The sequence below is a fragment of the Ochlerotatus camptorhynchus genome, unplaced genomic scaffold (assembly GCF_037179485.1).
Source record: "Ochlerotatus camptorhynchus isolate MF236.1 unplaced genomic scaffold, CSIRO-AGI_Acam_v1.1 ptg000022l, whole genome shotgun sequence".
NCBI lineage: Eukaryota > Metazoa > Arthropoda > Insecta > Diptera > Culicidae > Ochlerotatus > Ochlerotatus camptorhynchus.
The window spans coordinates 3,128,937-3,146,457 of record NW_027040514.1 but is presented as its reverse complement, the minus strand read 5'-3'; the positions used below and the strand labels follow the sequence as shown (position 1 = coordinate 3,146,457).

Below are 17,521 nucleotides of genomic sequence, written 5' to 3'. Positions count from 1 at the left end.
TTTCCACAATATATGGCGGTTTGCACCACTAGTTGTAATTGAAACTTTCAGCAGTCACGCGTCAAACGGGAGCAACACGGAAACAGCAGTCTGGTAGCTTTGGACGTTATCATACTTGCAGACCAGTTTGAATGTGTGAGTTTAAATTACAAGAACATTTGTGTTGTATGGGTGCCTAAAGCGTGCATTTCTAGCTGTGCACTTGGATATCAGATTGCAGGCAAAGAGAGTAATGGAGAAAGAGACTGCAAAAGTTCGCTCTTAAGCTGGGTTTAGACTAGGCAAGTCAAATGATCAACCCAGTTGAATTCAATTGGATGGAAAAGTTGAGCCTGGTTCAACTTTTTTCAATTCAAGTGAGTTGATCAAGTCAGTTGAATGGCATGGTTTACACGTTCAATTCGCGTTCAAGTCATTTTAATTCAACTGACTTGATCAATTGACTTGCCCTGTCTAAGCCCAGCTTTACTCTCTTGTCAGTTGTAAATCTCTCAATTAGGGGCTGGTCATTAACTACGTAGAACGTTTTTTTTATTCTTGACCCCCCCCCCATGCGTAGACAATTTTCCATACAAAAAAAATTTAAATTTGTATGGGCCGTGGATGAACTGTCTACGTAGATTATGAACAGCCCCTTACCGATGGTTGCGCCGGTGCGCCTGTCAAAACGTATGAGCTTCCCCTGGTTCATTCTGATAGTGTTATTTTGATGAATAAACTGCCGCTATTAGCATAACAGTCCTATGTCCTGTGAATTTCCTATCTACATGGGACTGCCCGAGTAGCACACTTTCATCACAATAAGTTACAGCAACTTGTTTATGACTGAAATGAGTCGTATATAAGTTTCTACAACTGATTTGTGACAAGCGTGCTACTAGGCTGTTATGCGAATAGCGGCAGTAAAGAGTTCAGGGGAAACATGTCAGAAGGGTATAACTCGAATCGTAAACAATGACTTTGAACGTCGATTTCTCTTGAATGACAACACACCCACGGAATCTGACTAAACCAGCTCATAGAACAAACATCTCTCTGTCAGATGATTTAGTTAGTTTGAGTGGGTGTGTTGTCGTTCGTAAGAAACCGACGATCCAAGTCATTGTTTACGTTTTGAGTTAGACCCTTCTGACATGTTTCCCCTGAGTTGATTAATTCAAGTTTGCTACCGAGGGGACGTCTAGATTTTGATACTGTTTTGTATCAAAAAATGTTTACTGAAGTGTTTGACGGATATGCTTAATTACACTTCAGTCGAAAGAGTTAGCCTTGTGATAAAAACGAGAATTAGTTAAGTTTTGCAATTCCTCCTACTTCGGTTAGCATGAAAAGGGCTATACAAGTTTTGTTTACACAAGATGATAATCCCTTCAAATGTTACGTTAGGTAGTTAGTAATTGAGAATATGTCCCTCGAATTCATGGAGCATTGAAAAATATACAAAAACTAATATGTGGTGGTAAGCTACAACGAACAAAGTTTGGTGCACAGGTAAACAAATGAGGCACGCGACGCCTCTGCAATTTTCGTATAAAAGTATTTGGCATTCTTCTCTATATTCTCTAGACAATTATACTTCAAAGGGTCAGAATCCTAAAATTCAGGGCCACAGTCTTAAATTACAGGGTGGCCAGCAAACCGGGAAAAATTCGGAATTCGACGAGAAAACCGGGAAAAACAGACATTTTTGTACCAGAATTTCAAAATAAACAATTAAAACAGAGTGATCCATTACCAAAGGAATGTCTTACTATATTTGCTGCATAATTTTCTTAACCCTCCGTTACTCGCGCTGTTGAACTTTGTACAACACACATGAGTTTTCCATTGCCATTTCGTTGCTGAGTTACCAATCGATCTGAAACCAACGAGTATTCCTCAAAAAACTTTTTTTTGATCTAAACAAGCTAAACTTTGATTACAGTAAAGGCCGAAAAAATGCGGATAATAGGGAAAATGTAAATGGAAACCGCGTAAACTGTGGCCATACTACGTGGGATTTGACTTCTTTGATTACAACATGGAATATATCGAGATCCTGACCAAATAGAAAGCTACTGTCTCCGACAAATTTGTTCAGGAGCTCATAACCTTGTCGCTGGCGGACAGTAGTTCAGAATTTTCTCACTGCGTAGCGCTAGTGTATGTGTGAAATTTTTACGTATAAAATATCTCGAGATCATGACCAAATAGAATGTTACTGTCTTGGGCAAAGTTGTTCAGAATGTGTTTTGTTCAAAGTTATCTCATGTTACGTCCAATTGTTGATCTCCTTAGGTTATTTTTATGGTATGAATGGTATAGCATAAGGGTTCTACTACTACTTTTAGTTTAAATAGTAAATTTTGAAAAATAGTGTAACTTTGGGTGAACCTTTGGTATTCAAAATTTGAAAATGATATTGAGCAATTAGCCTCTTCGTATTTCCATTCAAAATCTTTAAAATGTTCTAAAAAGAACGAAAATTGGACGTTTTTCAGGGCGTGTCCTCGGTTTTATAAATTTCTCAGCAAAAATGCCTCACTCTCTGAGTTAGTCTCGTTGTCCGTGCACACATCTTCACCAGTAAAAGAAATCCAGAATATATTTATCTTATCCCACTTAGGATGATGTAGATTATATTTTTATTTTATGATATTTGATATGCGAGAATTGCCCGCCAAGTTTTGAGAAATTTCTGAACTATTTTTCTTCAGCCAAAAGATCTTTATCTCCTTAACAGCTTTGCCAAATACAGTAAATTTCTAGCTGTTCAGGATCTCGAGATATCATATATGCGAAGATATCACGTATATCCTAGCGCCGCGTAGTGAGAAAATTCTGTACTGTCGACCAACGAAAAAGTCTTGATCTCCTGGACAACTTTGCCGTTGACAGTTTAGCAGGTCTCGAAATATATCTAATGCGAGAATTGCATGTGTATACAAGCGCAATGTTGTGGAAAAAAATGAATTTCTGTCCACCAGCCACAAGGCCTTGGCTGCCTGAACAATTTTGCCGAAGACTGTAACATTCTATTTGGTCAGAATCTCGTGATATTTTATTTGTGAAAATTTCACATGTTTACTAGCGCCGTTTAGGAAATTCTCAACTATTGTACACCAAACAATAGACTTTGACTTCCTGAACAACTTTGTCGAAGACAGAAATTTTCTATCTGGTATGGATCGCGAAACAAACCACATGCGAGAATTTCACGTGTATTCTAGCGCTACGTAGTGAGAAAATTTTGAACTACTGTCCACTAGCGAAATCTATCTGATCAGATACTCGAGATATTTTACATGCAAGAATTTTGCATGTATACTAACGCCACGTAGTGTGAAAATTCCAGCAAAAAGGCTATGATCTCCTGAACAGCTTTGCCAAAGACAGTAACTTTCTATCTGGTCAGGATCTCGAGATATTTTATATGAGAATTTCGCGTGTGTTCTAGCACCACGTAGTAAGAAAATTCTGAACTACTGTCCACCAGCCAAAAATACTTGACCCCCTGAACAAGTTTGCCGAAGACAGTAACTTTCTATCTGGTCAGGATTTCGACCTATTGTATATACGAAAATTGTACGTATATACTAGCGCCGCGTAGTGAGAATTTTCTGAACTACTCCACCAACGAAAAGATCATGACATTCTGAAAAACTTTGCCGAAGACAGTCACTTTCTATATGGTCAGAATCTCGAGATATTTTATATGAAAATTTCACGTGTATAAAAGCGCCGAGTATTGAGAAAATGTTGAACTATTGTGCACCAAGAAATAGGCTTTGAACTCATCAACAACTTTGCTGAAGACAGTAACTTTCTATCTGGTCATGATCTCGAGATATATCACATGCGAGAATTTTACATGTATTCTAGTGCTACGTAGTGAGAAAATTCTGAACTACTCTCCACCAGCAAAAAGGTTATGATCTCTAGACCAACTTTGCCCCAGACAGTAACTTTTTATCTGGTCAGGATCTCGAGATTTTCCATGTTGTAACCAATTAAGTCGAATCCCACGTAGGACGGACACCGTTTACGCGGTTTCCATTCACATTTTTTCTATTATCCGCATTTTTTGGGGGTTAACTGTGGTAACAGTTTAGCTTGTTTAGTTAAAAACAAGTTTTTTTAAAGAATACCCGTTGGTTTCATATCGATTGGTAGCTCGGCTGCAAAATGGCAATGGAAAACTCACACTGTTGTACAAAGTACAAGGCGCGAGTACTCGTGTTACAAAAGTTGGCGCGAGTAACGGAGGGTTAAGTTTCCCGTCTTATTGTTTTTAGAATTTAATCACTCAGCAATATTTCAAATTGATTTTTGTCGTTTCAATTTTAGATACTCTGCATCTAATGGGCCTTAACAGAAAATATGGAAGATACTGGACTTAGGAAACAAATATTTGTAAAAACCAAAACTGAACTATTCTTTTCCGGGTTTTTAATTTTTCGTTGTTCAAAATTTCATGATATGGATTCCAGAATTAACTAGGAATTCTGCTCTGAATTATCATGGAATTCTTCTGATATTAAATAGAAAACACTCCGCATAATAATTACCGTTGAATTGCAGGGCTGTTACAACAGGCGCAGATTTCGCGATTTTCGAATTTGAACACATAGGGGAAGTGTCTCTAATGTTGGCCTATGGATCTAAGATTGGGCGCATCGCTAAAATCTGCTATTTATCAATTTTATCTAGATGAACGCGTTATTGGGACGTTACGAATGGATATTTTTGGTTGATATTGAAACTTTAGTCGATTGCTGAATTTATGTATGGTCCCAAATTAGGGACACTTAGGCCGACATTACCTGCATTTCCCCTATATGATTCGAGTTTCGAAACCCGTCGGATACGGTTCTGTTTTAAGTTTGCTCTCTGTTTTGTGCGTGCGTTCGCTTTGATTGTTTTCGGTTGTATTTGGCTGATTAGCGCTGGCACTCTGCCTCCCGGACGGTTATGCGTGTGTGATTGTGGTGGTTTTCTCGCTTTCTGGTGAAGTTTTCGAATTGAGAAGGAAGCGTGATTCATCGTGTTTGCAAGAATCAGAAGAGATGTCGCTATCTGCAAACTTGTTTTATTTTCTTCGCGTGTACTCCCGGACCAGAAATGTGTGGCATAGTGAAGCGATCGATGCCTGCGTCGAAGGTGTGGGGATTTCTAATCGTTCTATGATGGTGTTGGTGATCAGATGTACTCCAAACACTGAAGGGTCTGTGCATTCTGTTGTGAATTCTGCGGTTTGCTTCCCCAATACAGTAGTGCAGGCGAAAGAGTGATGAATGGTCTCAATGCTTCAGTGTGAAAAGAAAACGCTTGCAAGGATGATGCATGAAACAGCTTCGAAAACATGGAAAGACAGGCTTATAGCAGATAATTTTGGTGAGATCTTTCTTTTTGTATTCATTTAAATTTGTTTACATTTTCACATAACCTTTTTTTTATATTGCCGAATAGAGATTCCTAAATATATTCCATTTTCTACTAACACAAATGTTCCCTCCCGTGGCATCTATGAAGGTAGTATGGGTTCCCTGCACCTTCTTAAGTAGATGTTGAACTTATTTTCCTTCCTATCCCTTGCGATTGTAAGGATGTGGCCAGGTGTATAATGCGATGCTTGATTTGTAGATTTTAATGTGTGGGAAAAACCACTAGTACCAAGTGTTTTTTTTTCACGGCAACAATTACATTAGATGAAGTTTTGTTATTTGTTTTTCATTAGGAAAATCGGCTGGAGTAGATAATGTTAATGCTAGAGTTATTCAAGATTGGTTTCATGTTATTGGTCACATCTTTCTAGACCTTATTATTAAATCATTGCAAACTGGACATGTGCCACAAATTTGGAAGGAATCCTTAGTGGTTCCTATTCAAAATGTTGCTGGAACGATTAAAGCCGAAGAGTTTCGTCCCATCAACATTTTGCACACATTAGAGAAAATTTTAGAACTTGTTGTTAAAGGCCAGCTGTTGGAGTATTTAAATAGTAATAGTTTATGGTACCAGAAAAATCGGGATATCGGGAAGGTCATTCTTGTGAAACCGCGTTGGATTTGGTATTAGCGAAGTGGAAAAATAACTTGGAGTGTAAAGATACGATTGCTGCTGTTTTTTTGGATCTTAAACGCGCTTTTGAAACAATTTCTAGGCCCTTACTGTTAAGTACAATCAAGCGCTTTGGAATTACGAGTATTGCATATAAATGGTTGAAAGCGTTTTGTCTGACAGAACTCAACGGACTGTTTTTAATGATTCTGTTTCCAGTCCCGTGGGGAATAACCTTAGAGTGCTCAGGGAAGTGTATTAGGGCCCCTGTTATTTATTATGTATATTAGTGACTTGCGACGTGTTTTACGATTTTGCGACATTAATCTTTTTGCAGATGATATTGTGTTATTCATTGCAGCTAAGGAATTAGATGATGCCGTTTTACACTTACACGTCTCTGTTGTAATTGATGATGAGACTATCGATCGCGTTCGCGAGATTAAATATCTTGGCGTGATTATTGATGACACACTTAAGTTCAACTCTCACATTGACAATGCCATCAAGAAAATTGTCAAGAAGTATGGAATTCTATGTCGACTGAAAAACGATTTAACTATTGCCAGTAAAATATAGCTATACAAATCAATCATCTCTCCTCATCTAGACTTTTGCCCTTCCATTTTATTTCTGGCCAATGCAACACAAATATTGAGATTACAGCGCTTGCAGAATAAAATAATGCGTTTGATTTTGAGATGTAATAGATGCACTTCCTCAACTTTGATGCTAGACGCCTTACAATGGTTGTCGGTGAATCAAAGAATTGTATATTTGACTATGGTGTTCATTTTTAAAGTAGTTAACGGTTTGCTGCCTCGATATTTGCGTGATCAAATTGAAAGAGGAAGTGATTATCATAGATATAATACCAGCGGTGCCGGTGGTGTAGTGGTAAGCGTGATTGCCTCTCACCCCAGCAGGCCTGAGTTCAATCCCAGTCGGTGCCGCCGGGATGTTCTGAGGCATAACATCTCTGATCGTGAGCATTCCTGACATTGCTGAAAATTATGATAGCATCAGATTGCGGGGTTGCTAGTGTAATAGGATGCTTTGTTGATTGTTCATTAACTCTTGATCGCTTGTAATACTTATGAATATTTTAGGTGGACAAAAAGGCGAACTAAGAGGTGGAAGCCTGAGCTTTTCCACATTTATATCGCTGTGAAGCAACTATAAACTCTAAAGAGAATTTATAACTGTAACTGTAACCAGTTCGATTTTGTTTGCAAACCTGGTTAAATTGTCATATCTGTGAATGTGGACAAGGTTACCAATACGCAGATCACATCATTTGGTCTTGTGCTGAGCATCGTGGAGTCATATCTGAGCTTTACGATTCCCTTCGGGCTCGAGGTAGACAACCTAATGTTCCAGTTCAGGATGTTTTGGCTAGACGCGATCTGGAGTTTATGAAACTCATATATGTTTTCCTGAAGAATATTAACCTTAGATTGTAAGTTTGATTAAATTTGTGTTTAGTTTGTATTTTGTGTGTTTGCTTTTTTATTTTTTGTTTTTGTTATAATTGTAAAATTATAGTGCTGATAACAAGTTGCATAGAAATAAGTTCATGTTTTAGAAATAATGAAATCTCCTACTCCATAAAATTGTAAATCTCCACTAACCTCGAGACGACCGCGAGTATTCGGTTCAATCCCTGTAACTCTAGATTTAAGATTAGGATTGAGTGTGTATAACGAAAATGATAACTTGGCTCTGTAAAGTTTATTCGATCGAGCCTTTAAAAATACATAAATCAATTCATAAAAAAAACTTAACTTTTCCGGAAAAATTAACCATCAGGAATTTTTTTAATTTTTTTTTGTTCATAGAACTATAAACATTAACTGTGATCAAATTTCATAAAATGTTGCAATCAATCGGCGCTCATTTAGAATTTGTTTAACTTCTAAACCTACATAGGTGCCCAATGGCGTTACGCACCAGGAGTGCCAGTTAAACAAATTCTAAATTAGCGCCGTTTATTTGTAATTTATGCTATTCAAACTAACGGGATTCTATGGTAGAAGCGGTTTATTTTCGCTAAATTTCCGTTTCGGAGCACAATGCGCACTGGGGGTGCTCAGGATACGTGAGTGGATGATAACAAAAATTTGTTTGAGTTCGTTGATTTTTATCGAGAAAGCTTTGAACACAAATCTCTGAATCGATACACTTTCATGGTCTAGTGGAAAATCCAACCGGATAATAGAAAACAACATCAATTCAACTGAAATGACAAAATCTAAGATATGTTGAACCGTCATCTCATCTCTCGATATGCTCCATCGCCTCCTACAAAACAGGTGGGTTGTTCACTCACCCACTGCCCGCCCGGCTATGCTACCTCGGTTAAGCTAGTCTTCCTTTCCTCCCCTGCTAAATCTGTGGATATGTATGCAGAGCTAGGGTGATGCGCTTTTCCTTTAAGCCCAGCCATCACTTCATCAGACGGACGGACTCAAACTCATGAATGAAGAGCGTTCTTGTTCGCGCATACATATAAACTGTTATACGCTCTCTCTCTCCACCCCCCCCCCCCCTCCCCTCCCAACCCCGCGTCATCATCGCGTCAAGCGTCCATCTGTCAATCAGGCCAGTCGCCTGCTTGCGAAGTATAGTTTGTTTATACACCAGAGGAGATATAAATAAAGCAAAAGAGGTCGAAGGAAAATGAAAATACATAACAACAACAACAACAACAACAGCAGCAGCAAAACAGTAGGGATTAGTTTGTGCGCCAATTGCCCACCTTCGCGACACAACTCCATAATACCGGTCACCACGGTTGTCCGACCGATCGTACCCTTTCGAGTGAGGGGATTGTGAAGGGGGGAAACGGACGGCTGAATGGTATCAAAAAGGGCCCCCACCGGAGTGCCGAAGAATGCCGGATTTTTTTGATGACGTAAATCAAATTTAATTGAGTTTTCAATAAATGAGGCTTGGAATTAAAAATATTTCTCGCTTTGCGCCTGTCTTCTTTATTTAGAAATTCCACAAATTCGCGGCAAAAACATTGCCTGCTTTGGGACGGTTTGGCGACGACGTTGGTGACGCCTTATGGTTGTGGGAGTGGAAAAGGGTGGAACGGGGGGATCTTTTAGGTGGGTGGATTCCTTCCTTTCGTGAGGTGTCACATTTGGAGATATATAGAATGTGTCTATAGTGTAATATTTTCCCGAGGGCGGAGGCAAGGTGAAGCGGGGAATTTATTTTTAGGGGGTCAAAATTGTGAGAAATGCGATTTTCCGCGCTAGAAAAATAAACCGGCAATCTCGACGATCGTATCTGCTGGTAGTTCCGCGAAGCAAGATGTATGGTGGAGAACAGGCGAAGTATTCTTCCAAGTTCGGAACTACACGTACAGCGATACATTGTATCCGGTATTGGCTAGCCTCTGGTCACTAAATCAGGGACGCTCAATTTCCTGTGAATGAACGCAAGACTCTAGAGGAGTGCGCGATTTTGAGCAAAAACCGCACACACCATTTGCAGCACGTGTGTGCACTTGTTTCTATCAAGCGCGGCGGACTTCTACCTTTGCTGGTACGGATTGGCTGACAAAAAGGGCAAACACGGTTTGGTATCTGCTTGCGGTTTCTTAATTGGATTAGTAGTGGATCTTTCCGTAAGCTACCGCAGTTGTCATCGTCGTAGACAAACAGCAAACAAGGAACAAGCGGGTCATGGAAAACCATGATAATGAATACATATGGTTCACAGGTGTGCTCGCCCAGATAGCGTCTCATAAGTTAACGAAATTGATTTCAAGAAGAAAGCTCTTTGGCTATTCTGACCTGCTGGCCGTCTTCTGGTTCGGTGCGCGATATCATAAATGTAAACGAAACGACACGTTTTCGCAATAACTTGCGTCAGCCTACGAGCTATGATACTGTGACGACTACTGTAGAAATACACACTCGAATGTATCATTTCGAACGTTCTTCTTCCATTATGATTGCAGCGTGCTTCATATTTCTATGATAAATAGAATGTTGTAAATATCCCTGTGAATTTCACATAACTCTCATGTTATTTTATAATTTCATAATCGCACTGCAGAATCACATGAACCTTATGTGTCCAATGAAACCTATCTGATTTATCACATAGAATTCATGTGATCACATGAATGTTATGTGAAATTTTGATAAAATACTATGTGCGTTCCCAATAGAAACTATATGAAAACTTTTTTCAGTGTAGGCTATGTGGACAAAATTAGTGTATCTATAATCAAACGGCAATGTTTCTATCACAGATTTGTATAAAAGATATACATGATCTGTAATGAATGAATAATTGTCATATTTTGAGGTTATGTTTATTAGTGCTCCGAAACTCAACATGTCATAATTTTTAAAACTAACAGAAAACTCTTCTCGTAATACCGCTTTGGAATTCCCTTGAAACTCCTACACACTTAATTTTCTCTACCGAGCTCGGCTGTGCAAATCTTGCAAAAAAAGTTTTACTGAGATCTCAGCAAACATTTCATTTGTTTGCTGAGATTCAGCTGAGCATTATCCGAGACTAAGCAATCCAATGTCACTTTTGCTGAAATCTCAGTGAAACTTATTCTGCCGAGATTTGCACAGCCAAGCTCGGTAGAAAAATCCAAGTTTGTAAGAATTTCCACGGAATCCTACTTAGAATTCATTTAAAACTATCCTGAGTGTTATTTGAACTTTAGTCAAAATTCTCCTCAGCAATTCTTCGGAAGTCTCTTAAGAAATCCCTTGAAGTTCTCCTTAGAAATTACTTAGAATTGTCTTACTTGGTTTCTTATTAAAATGAATCTGCTGATCACCTCAATCACGTCGATCACGTTCAATTTTCAAGCTATTTTGCTTGAAAAATATTCATTTTCTTGCCTTTCTATCCAGCATTTTACGAGCGCTGATGGCCGCCTCAATCTGGCTGAGAAGCTGGTAGGGAACATTCTATTTGATGTTTGGGTTATGTCGTTTGACGTATAAACGATCAAATTTGACCGTTTACAGGTCAAACGACACAAGCCAAGCTTCGAATCATATGTTCCCTACCAGAAACTCAACCTGACTGTGGCGGCCATGAGCGCTCGTAAAATGCTGGATACACATTCTCAACACCGCTCACAAGTTTGCGCCTTTTTCCAGAGATAAAATGAAAACTCTTTCGCGACTTTCTCATTATTTATTTACAAATGCTTCATTGAGCCAATATTTTGCAAAGCTCGGAATCATTCTTAGAATAACAAATTCTATTCAGAATTTCTATTCAGAAGTTAATTTTTCACTCTTCCTAGAAATCAATTGCAATTCGTCTCAGAATTAATTAGGACATCAGCGCTGAACACACACGGCGATATTAGATCCCCGCTGAAATGTGCCCAGAGAAGCTGAAAGTCATCTTGGAAGGACTTTTCCGTAAGCACGACCTGGCAACCTACACCGTACCGGAGAGGGGGAGGGCGATAACGTCGAAGTATCCAACGAGAAACTCGTAGCAGTGACGAAAGAATTGAAGGTAAGAAAGCTCCCGGTCCGGATGGCATCCCCAACGTGGCGTTGAAAGTTAACATGTTCAGGATGGTGCTGCAGAAATGCCTGGACGAGAGTGACTTCCCTGATAGGTGGAAGATACAGAAGCTAGTGTTGCTGCCGAAACCATGAAAACCGTCGGGGGATCCAGCATCGTACAGGTGTATATCATCCTAAACAGGCTAACGAATCGTACGGAGTACGGATTCCGGAAAAGGAGATCAACGGTAGATGCAATTCGGACAGTGGTCGAGAGAGCCGAGAAGGGGAGAGGAGATCGATATTGCGCCGTGATAACGATCGACGTCAAGAATGCGTTCAACAGCGCCAGCGTTATTTCCAGAATCTGGTTCTGGTCTACGAGGCAGACATGGGACAGAGATCGATTAGGATCACAGCAGAAGTTCCACAAGGCTCCATCCTTGGTCCAACGCTTTGGAACGGGATGTACAACGGCGTGATAACGCTGAAGCTGAGTTGAGATCGTTGACTTTGCGGACGTCGTCGTTATGACGGTAACAGGCGAGACGCTGAAAGAGGTGGAAATGTTGGCAACCAAGGTGATCAACATGATTGGCAACTGGATGCAAGGAGCGAAGCTGCAGATGGCCCACTACAAAACGGAAGTGTTATTGGTCAGTATCTGCAGCGTACAGAAATCACCGGCAGGAAGCCCGCCATAGCCTCGAAGCGCGTGTTGAAATATCTGAGAGTGATGATCGATGACTGGCTAAACTTCAGTAGCCACGTCGAAAATGCCTGTGAGAAGGCTTCCAAGGCCATCCACGCGATAGCTAGAATCGTGCCAAACAGCTCTGGTCCCAGCAGTAGCAAGAGGCGTCTTCTGGCCAGTGTGTCGTGGTCGATATTGAGGTATGGAGGTCCAGCCTGGGTTGCAGCGCTGGAAATGCAGCAGAACCAAAGAAAAACTGAGCAGTATGTTCCGGCTCATGGCTGTGAGAGGCGTGAGTGCGTACAGAACCATCTCGTCGGAAGCAGTATGCGTTATCGCTAGAATAATCCCTATCGGCATCACCCTGGTGGAGGACAGCGAGTGCTACAGGCGGAGAGAAGCCGGACGAGTACGGAAAGTTGTGAAAGCGGAGTCGTTGGCTAAGTGGCAACATGAGTGGAACACGGCGGAGAACGGTAGATGGACACATATGCTACTACCAATTCTTTCGACTTGGGTGAACAGAAACATGGATTAGTCAACTTCCACCTAACGTAGTTCCTGTCTGGCCACGGTTGCTTCAGCAAATACCTGCATCGGTTCGGAGTCCCTCTCTGTGGTCTTCGACTGTACAAGGTTCCAGGCAGTGCGAATGCCCGTTCTTAACGTAGAGAATGTCGTCGATGAAATGTGTCGAGAGGACGGCACCTAGAATGCCGTCAACAGAGTAGTCACGCAGATTATATCGGAGCCGCACAGCGTAAATGGAGAGAAGAGCAGCGATCTAGCAACGGCAGCTAGCGCTGAAAGTATGGGAAGTGCATGAGCACAGACCCCCCCCCCTAAAAGCAGGAGATCTTAAGCATAATTCTTTAAGCTTGAAGTCTTGAACAAAATATCCAAAGGACTTTATGGAGATCTTTGATGAACTGGCAGTCTTTGAAATACTTCCGGAGAACTTTGAGATTTGGTAGTAATTGCTTTTGTAAACAAACACGTCAATCGCCGATTTCTCGTGTAAAGGATCAATCTCGCGAACAAACTATACCGTTTGATAGAGGAACCATTCCTCAACCTGTTTGTGCTATTAGTTTCTTAGATTGAGCTTAAATTCGTGAGGAATCGGCAAATGACGTGTTTGTTTACAAAAGCAATTACGCCCTAATCTCAAAGTTCTCCGGAATTATTCCAAAGACTGCCAGTTCATCAAAGATCTCCATAAAGTCCTTTGTTTATTTTGTGCAAGGCTTCAAGCTTAAAGAATTATGCTTAAGATCTCCAGCTTACAATGGGGGGAGTTCCCCGGAATTTCTGATCACCTACATTTCGACAGAACGTCCGACAAGTTCACAGAAGTCCCGTCAAGTTTTCAGAACTTCTGACAAGTTTCCAGAATTTTCAACAAGTGCACAGATTTTTCAACAAGTTTATAGAATTTCCAAATCGTCCATGGATCTTCCGACAAAGTCGCAGAACTTGCGCCATGTTAATAGAACTTCGAATAAATACACTCAACTTCCGGCAAGTTCACAGATATTTCATCAAATTCCGTCAATTTCAAAGAATTTTCGATAGGTTGACTGAATTTCCAACTGGTTGATGGAACTTCCGACAGGTTCACTGAACGTCCGACATGTGCACAGATCTTCTGACACAATAATAGAACTTCGGACAAGTGCACATAACATCCGACAAGTTAACTGAACTACCGTCAAATTCGCAGTATTTCCGACAACTCCCCAGAACTTTCGAAAAGTTCACAGAGCTTCCGAAAAGTTCAAAGATCTTTCACCAAGTATCCAGAACTTCCTACAACTTCATACTTCCTTCACAGATCTGTCGAAATGTTCATTGAACTGTTGACAGGTTCATGAACATATTCATGGATTTTCCGAGAAGTTCTCAGAATTTCCAACAGGTTTACTAACATTTCGGCAAGTTCACAGAATGCCCGGTAAGTTCATAGATCTTCCGACAAGTTCCTAAAACTTGCGCCAAGTTCACTTCCTACAATTTCACTGAACTTCAGACAAGTTCACAGATCTACCTACAAGTTTACAGAATTTTCGACAGGTTCACTGAACTTCCAACATATTCATAGAACTTCCGACAAGTTCACTGAACTCTAACACTGTTAAGAATCTCTTTTTTCTTTTCCGCTTTCTTTTTATTCATTTCGGATCAGCATCACCTTCACCAGTTCATAGAACTTTGGTGCAGAACGCAGAACTCCAGAGATGCTCATACATCTTCCGAGTAGTTCACTGAACTTTCGAAATGTTCATAGAACTTCCGAGATGTGCTTGGAACTTCTGAGACGTTTATAGAACTTCCGAGCAGTCCATAGATCTTCCAAGTAGTTCATAGGACTTTCGAGCAGTTCATAGAACTTCTAAAAACATATAGCTTCTGAATAGTTCATAGAAGTTCAAAAGGTGTTCATAGAACATCCAAGGGGTTCATAGAACTTCCGAAATGTTCTATGAGTGGATAATAGAACTTCCGAGATGTATTATTATTAATGTCTTTATTAAAAACACATGTCTTATTGAACTAACGAGCAGTTAATAAAACTTTCGAAATGTCCCTAGAACTCCTGATCAGTTCATAGAACTTCCGTAGAGTTGACAGGACTTTCGAGAAATTCATAGAATTTTCGAGATGTAAGTAGTCCGAGCAGTTCATAGAACTTCAGAGCAGTTCATAGAGCTTCCGAGAAATGAGCAGTTCACAGAACTTCCAAGCAGTTCACATAACTTCCGAACAGTTCACAGAACTTCCGAGCAGTTCACTGAACTTCCAAGCAGTTCACAGAACTTCCGAGCAGTTCACTGAACTTCCAAGCAGTTCACAGAACTTCCGAGCAGTTCACAGAGCTTCCGAGCGGTTCACAGAACTTTCAAGCAGTTCACAGAACTTCCGAGCAGTTCACAGAACTTCCGAGCAGTTCACAGAACTTCCGAACAGTTCACAGAACTTCCGAGCAGTTCACTGAACTTCCAAGCAGTTCACAGAACTTTCGAGCAGTTCACAGAACTTTCGAGCAGTTCACAGAACTTCCGAGCAGTTCACAGAACTTCTGAGCAGTTCACATAACTTCCGAGCAGTTCACAGAACATCCGAGATGTCCAAAGAAATGAATTGAAAGTTGACAGGACTTTCGAGAAATTCATAGAATTTTCAAGATGTAAGTAGAACTTCCAAGCAGTTCACAAAACTTTCGAGCAGTTCAAAGAACTTCCGAGGTGTTCATTGAACTTCTCAGATTATCATAGAAATTTCAAGATGAACATAGAATTTTCGAGCAGTTCATAGAACTTCAGAGATGTTTATTCTATAACTTCCAAAACTCTTCCGAGATGTTCAAGGAACTTCCCAGATGAGCATGGAACTTCTGAGATGATGATAAAAGACTTACAGTCTTCTTGATATGATGTCTTCGATAAAACGCTCAGAACGCCAAACATGCTTAAAATAGCTAAAAGAGCAAAACAACACAAAAAACCTCAGAATGCCAAAAATAAAATCTAACAAAAATGCAAACCGCAGTTGATTTACTGTGTGACCTTTGACTGTATTTCATGACAAGACGAAAGCTTCTATTGTTTGTTCGGAGTATGACCAACTGGTTTGAGGATTCTCTTTTTTGCATCCAATTAGAACTAAAGATCCGAAATCTAACTGCCAACTGAACTAATTTGGTTCTCATGTTTTCTCCACTTCTAGGTCCATCGGAGTCTGCACCGGTTCCGTGACCGTTCCACTAGCGTAGCGAGCACACCTCGACGAATTCCGCGCACGGTGCAGGGCCGTACGAGGATGGCCGATTATGGCGACTAATCCTCTCAAGAAACCGCCAGAAAATGACACACAAACCACCGTGGCGGAATCCAGCAGTGGTCCGACCATCCTCTTGAAGCAACAGCGCTCGACCTGTTCCTGCTCGAATATTTCTATTATGCAACTGTTTCACGAGATGAAACAGAAATTTCCTACCGTTCCGGATCATGTCGTGTCGGAGCTGGTGACGGCCAACTGCCACAACCGGCCGGCATGTATTGACAGTTTGGAGAAGGCCGTGCTGGGAACTCCGGCCGCTGCCCAGGCATACCCGTCGCAATCGATACACAGTAGCAGCTTGAAGCGGCGCATCAACGAGCGGAAGCTGAACAAGCTGGAGAGCAGTCTGAGCGGCGGCAGCAGTGGGAGTAGCAGTCGAGAGAGCAGCGTTGATAAAACGTCCAAATGTATGGGAGATGCATCCGGTAGTAATTTCGTATCTGCTAATAACAGCATCAACAACAACAACAACCGAATACCGAACACCACGACGACCATCGTCAACGGCAGTACTGGTGATCTATCACGTGACGGTGGTAGTGTAAATAATACTGCTGATAACCACCCGATGACGACGGTATTTGATAACAACAATAATCGAATCGCGCCGAGCAGACCCACTACATTGCCATTTAGTGGGCCACGACCGACGCGAGTAGCACCATTACCGCCCATTAGTTCTTCCCAAACCACCAGTTCGGAGCTAGGTGAAACTATTAACGTGCAGTTGAACGTGACTGTTTCGCCGGTAGCTAGCAGGAGTCCCATCGGACAGAGGCACACGTCTATCCTGCAACTACAACCCGAACCGCCCTACTCTCGTGAGTTGGCTCAAGCTTCCAGTAGATTTAATACACCGGGTCCCCTGCCAGCGGGAGCCAACAGCCGAAGTTCGACGTCGGTCAATCTAACGCTGCGGCAGCCAAGCGAGGGTCCGCAGTCACCCATCCACATTCACGCTAGTCCCCTCAAGTATACGGCCAAAGGTTTCAACGCCCAGTCCGGCATCCAGAGTAAATTGGAAATTACGTTTCGTGACGGTTTCGGCTCGATCAGTGCCATGCGGACGCACGTTCCCGGGTACGATCAACCCATCGATGGCAGTAGTAGTAATAATAGTAGTAGCAATAGTAACAGTATACCCCAGCACGGGCAGTTGCAGGAGAATCCATACCGGGACCACCAGCAGATGACGGCGGCACAAGTGGCGACGACAAACAACGAGAGCGATGGACTTACCAAAGAGCAACTGCGTCAGAACTACCTGACTGGTAAGTGTTGGGTGTTCATCCTTTTGAACTGGCTGTTACGTTATCGCATCATCTGGTCTTTCTAGTTTCATCAGAAACCTTATCAGTAATGATGTGATTGTTTTAGTTATTCGTTTGAAAATTTAAGTGCTTGAATGCTGATGGCACTTTTGTATTTTCTGTTATCT

General features: G+C 41.2%; 1 protein-coding gene across 4 annotated transcripts in view; it reads left to right on the top strand.

The window, feature by feature from the left end:
• Positions 1–17,521, top strand: part of Tab2 (TAK1-associated binding protein 2) — a 73,413-nt gene that overhangs the window by 45,882 nt on the left and 10,010 nt on the right. For all 4 annotated transcript variants that reach the window (XR_010517841.1, XR_010517842.1, XM_065227198.1 and 1 more), the window contains exon 2: positions 15,970–17,354. Coding sequence is in view for 2 of the 4 variants with exons in the window: in XM_065227198.1 (XP_065083270.1) it covers positions 16,073–17,354 (1,282 nt within the window). In the remaining 2 variants the exon portion in view is untranslated. The remainder of the gene's footprint in view (positions 1–15,969; positions 17,355–17,521) is intronic.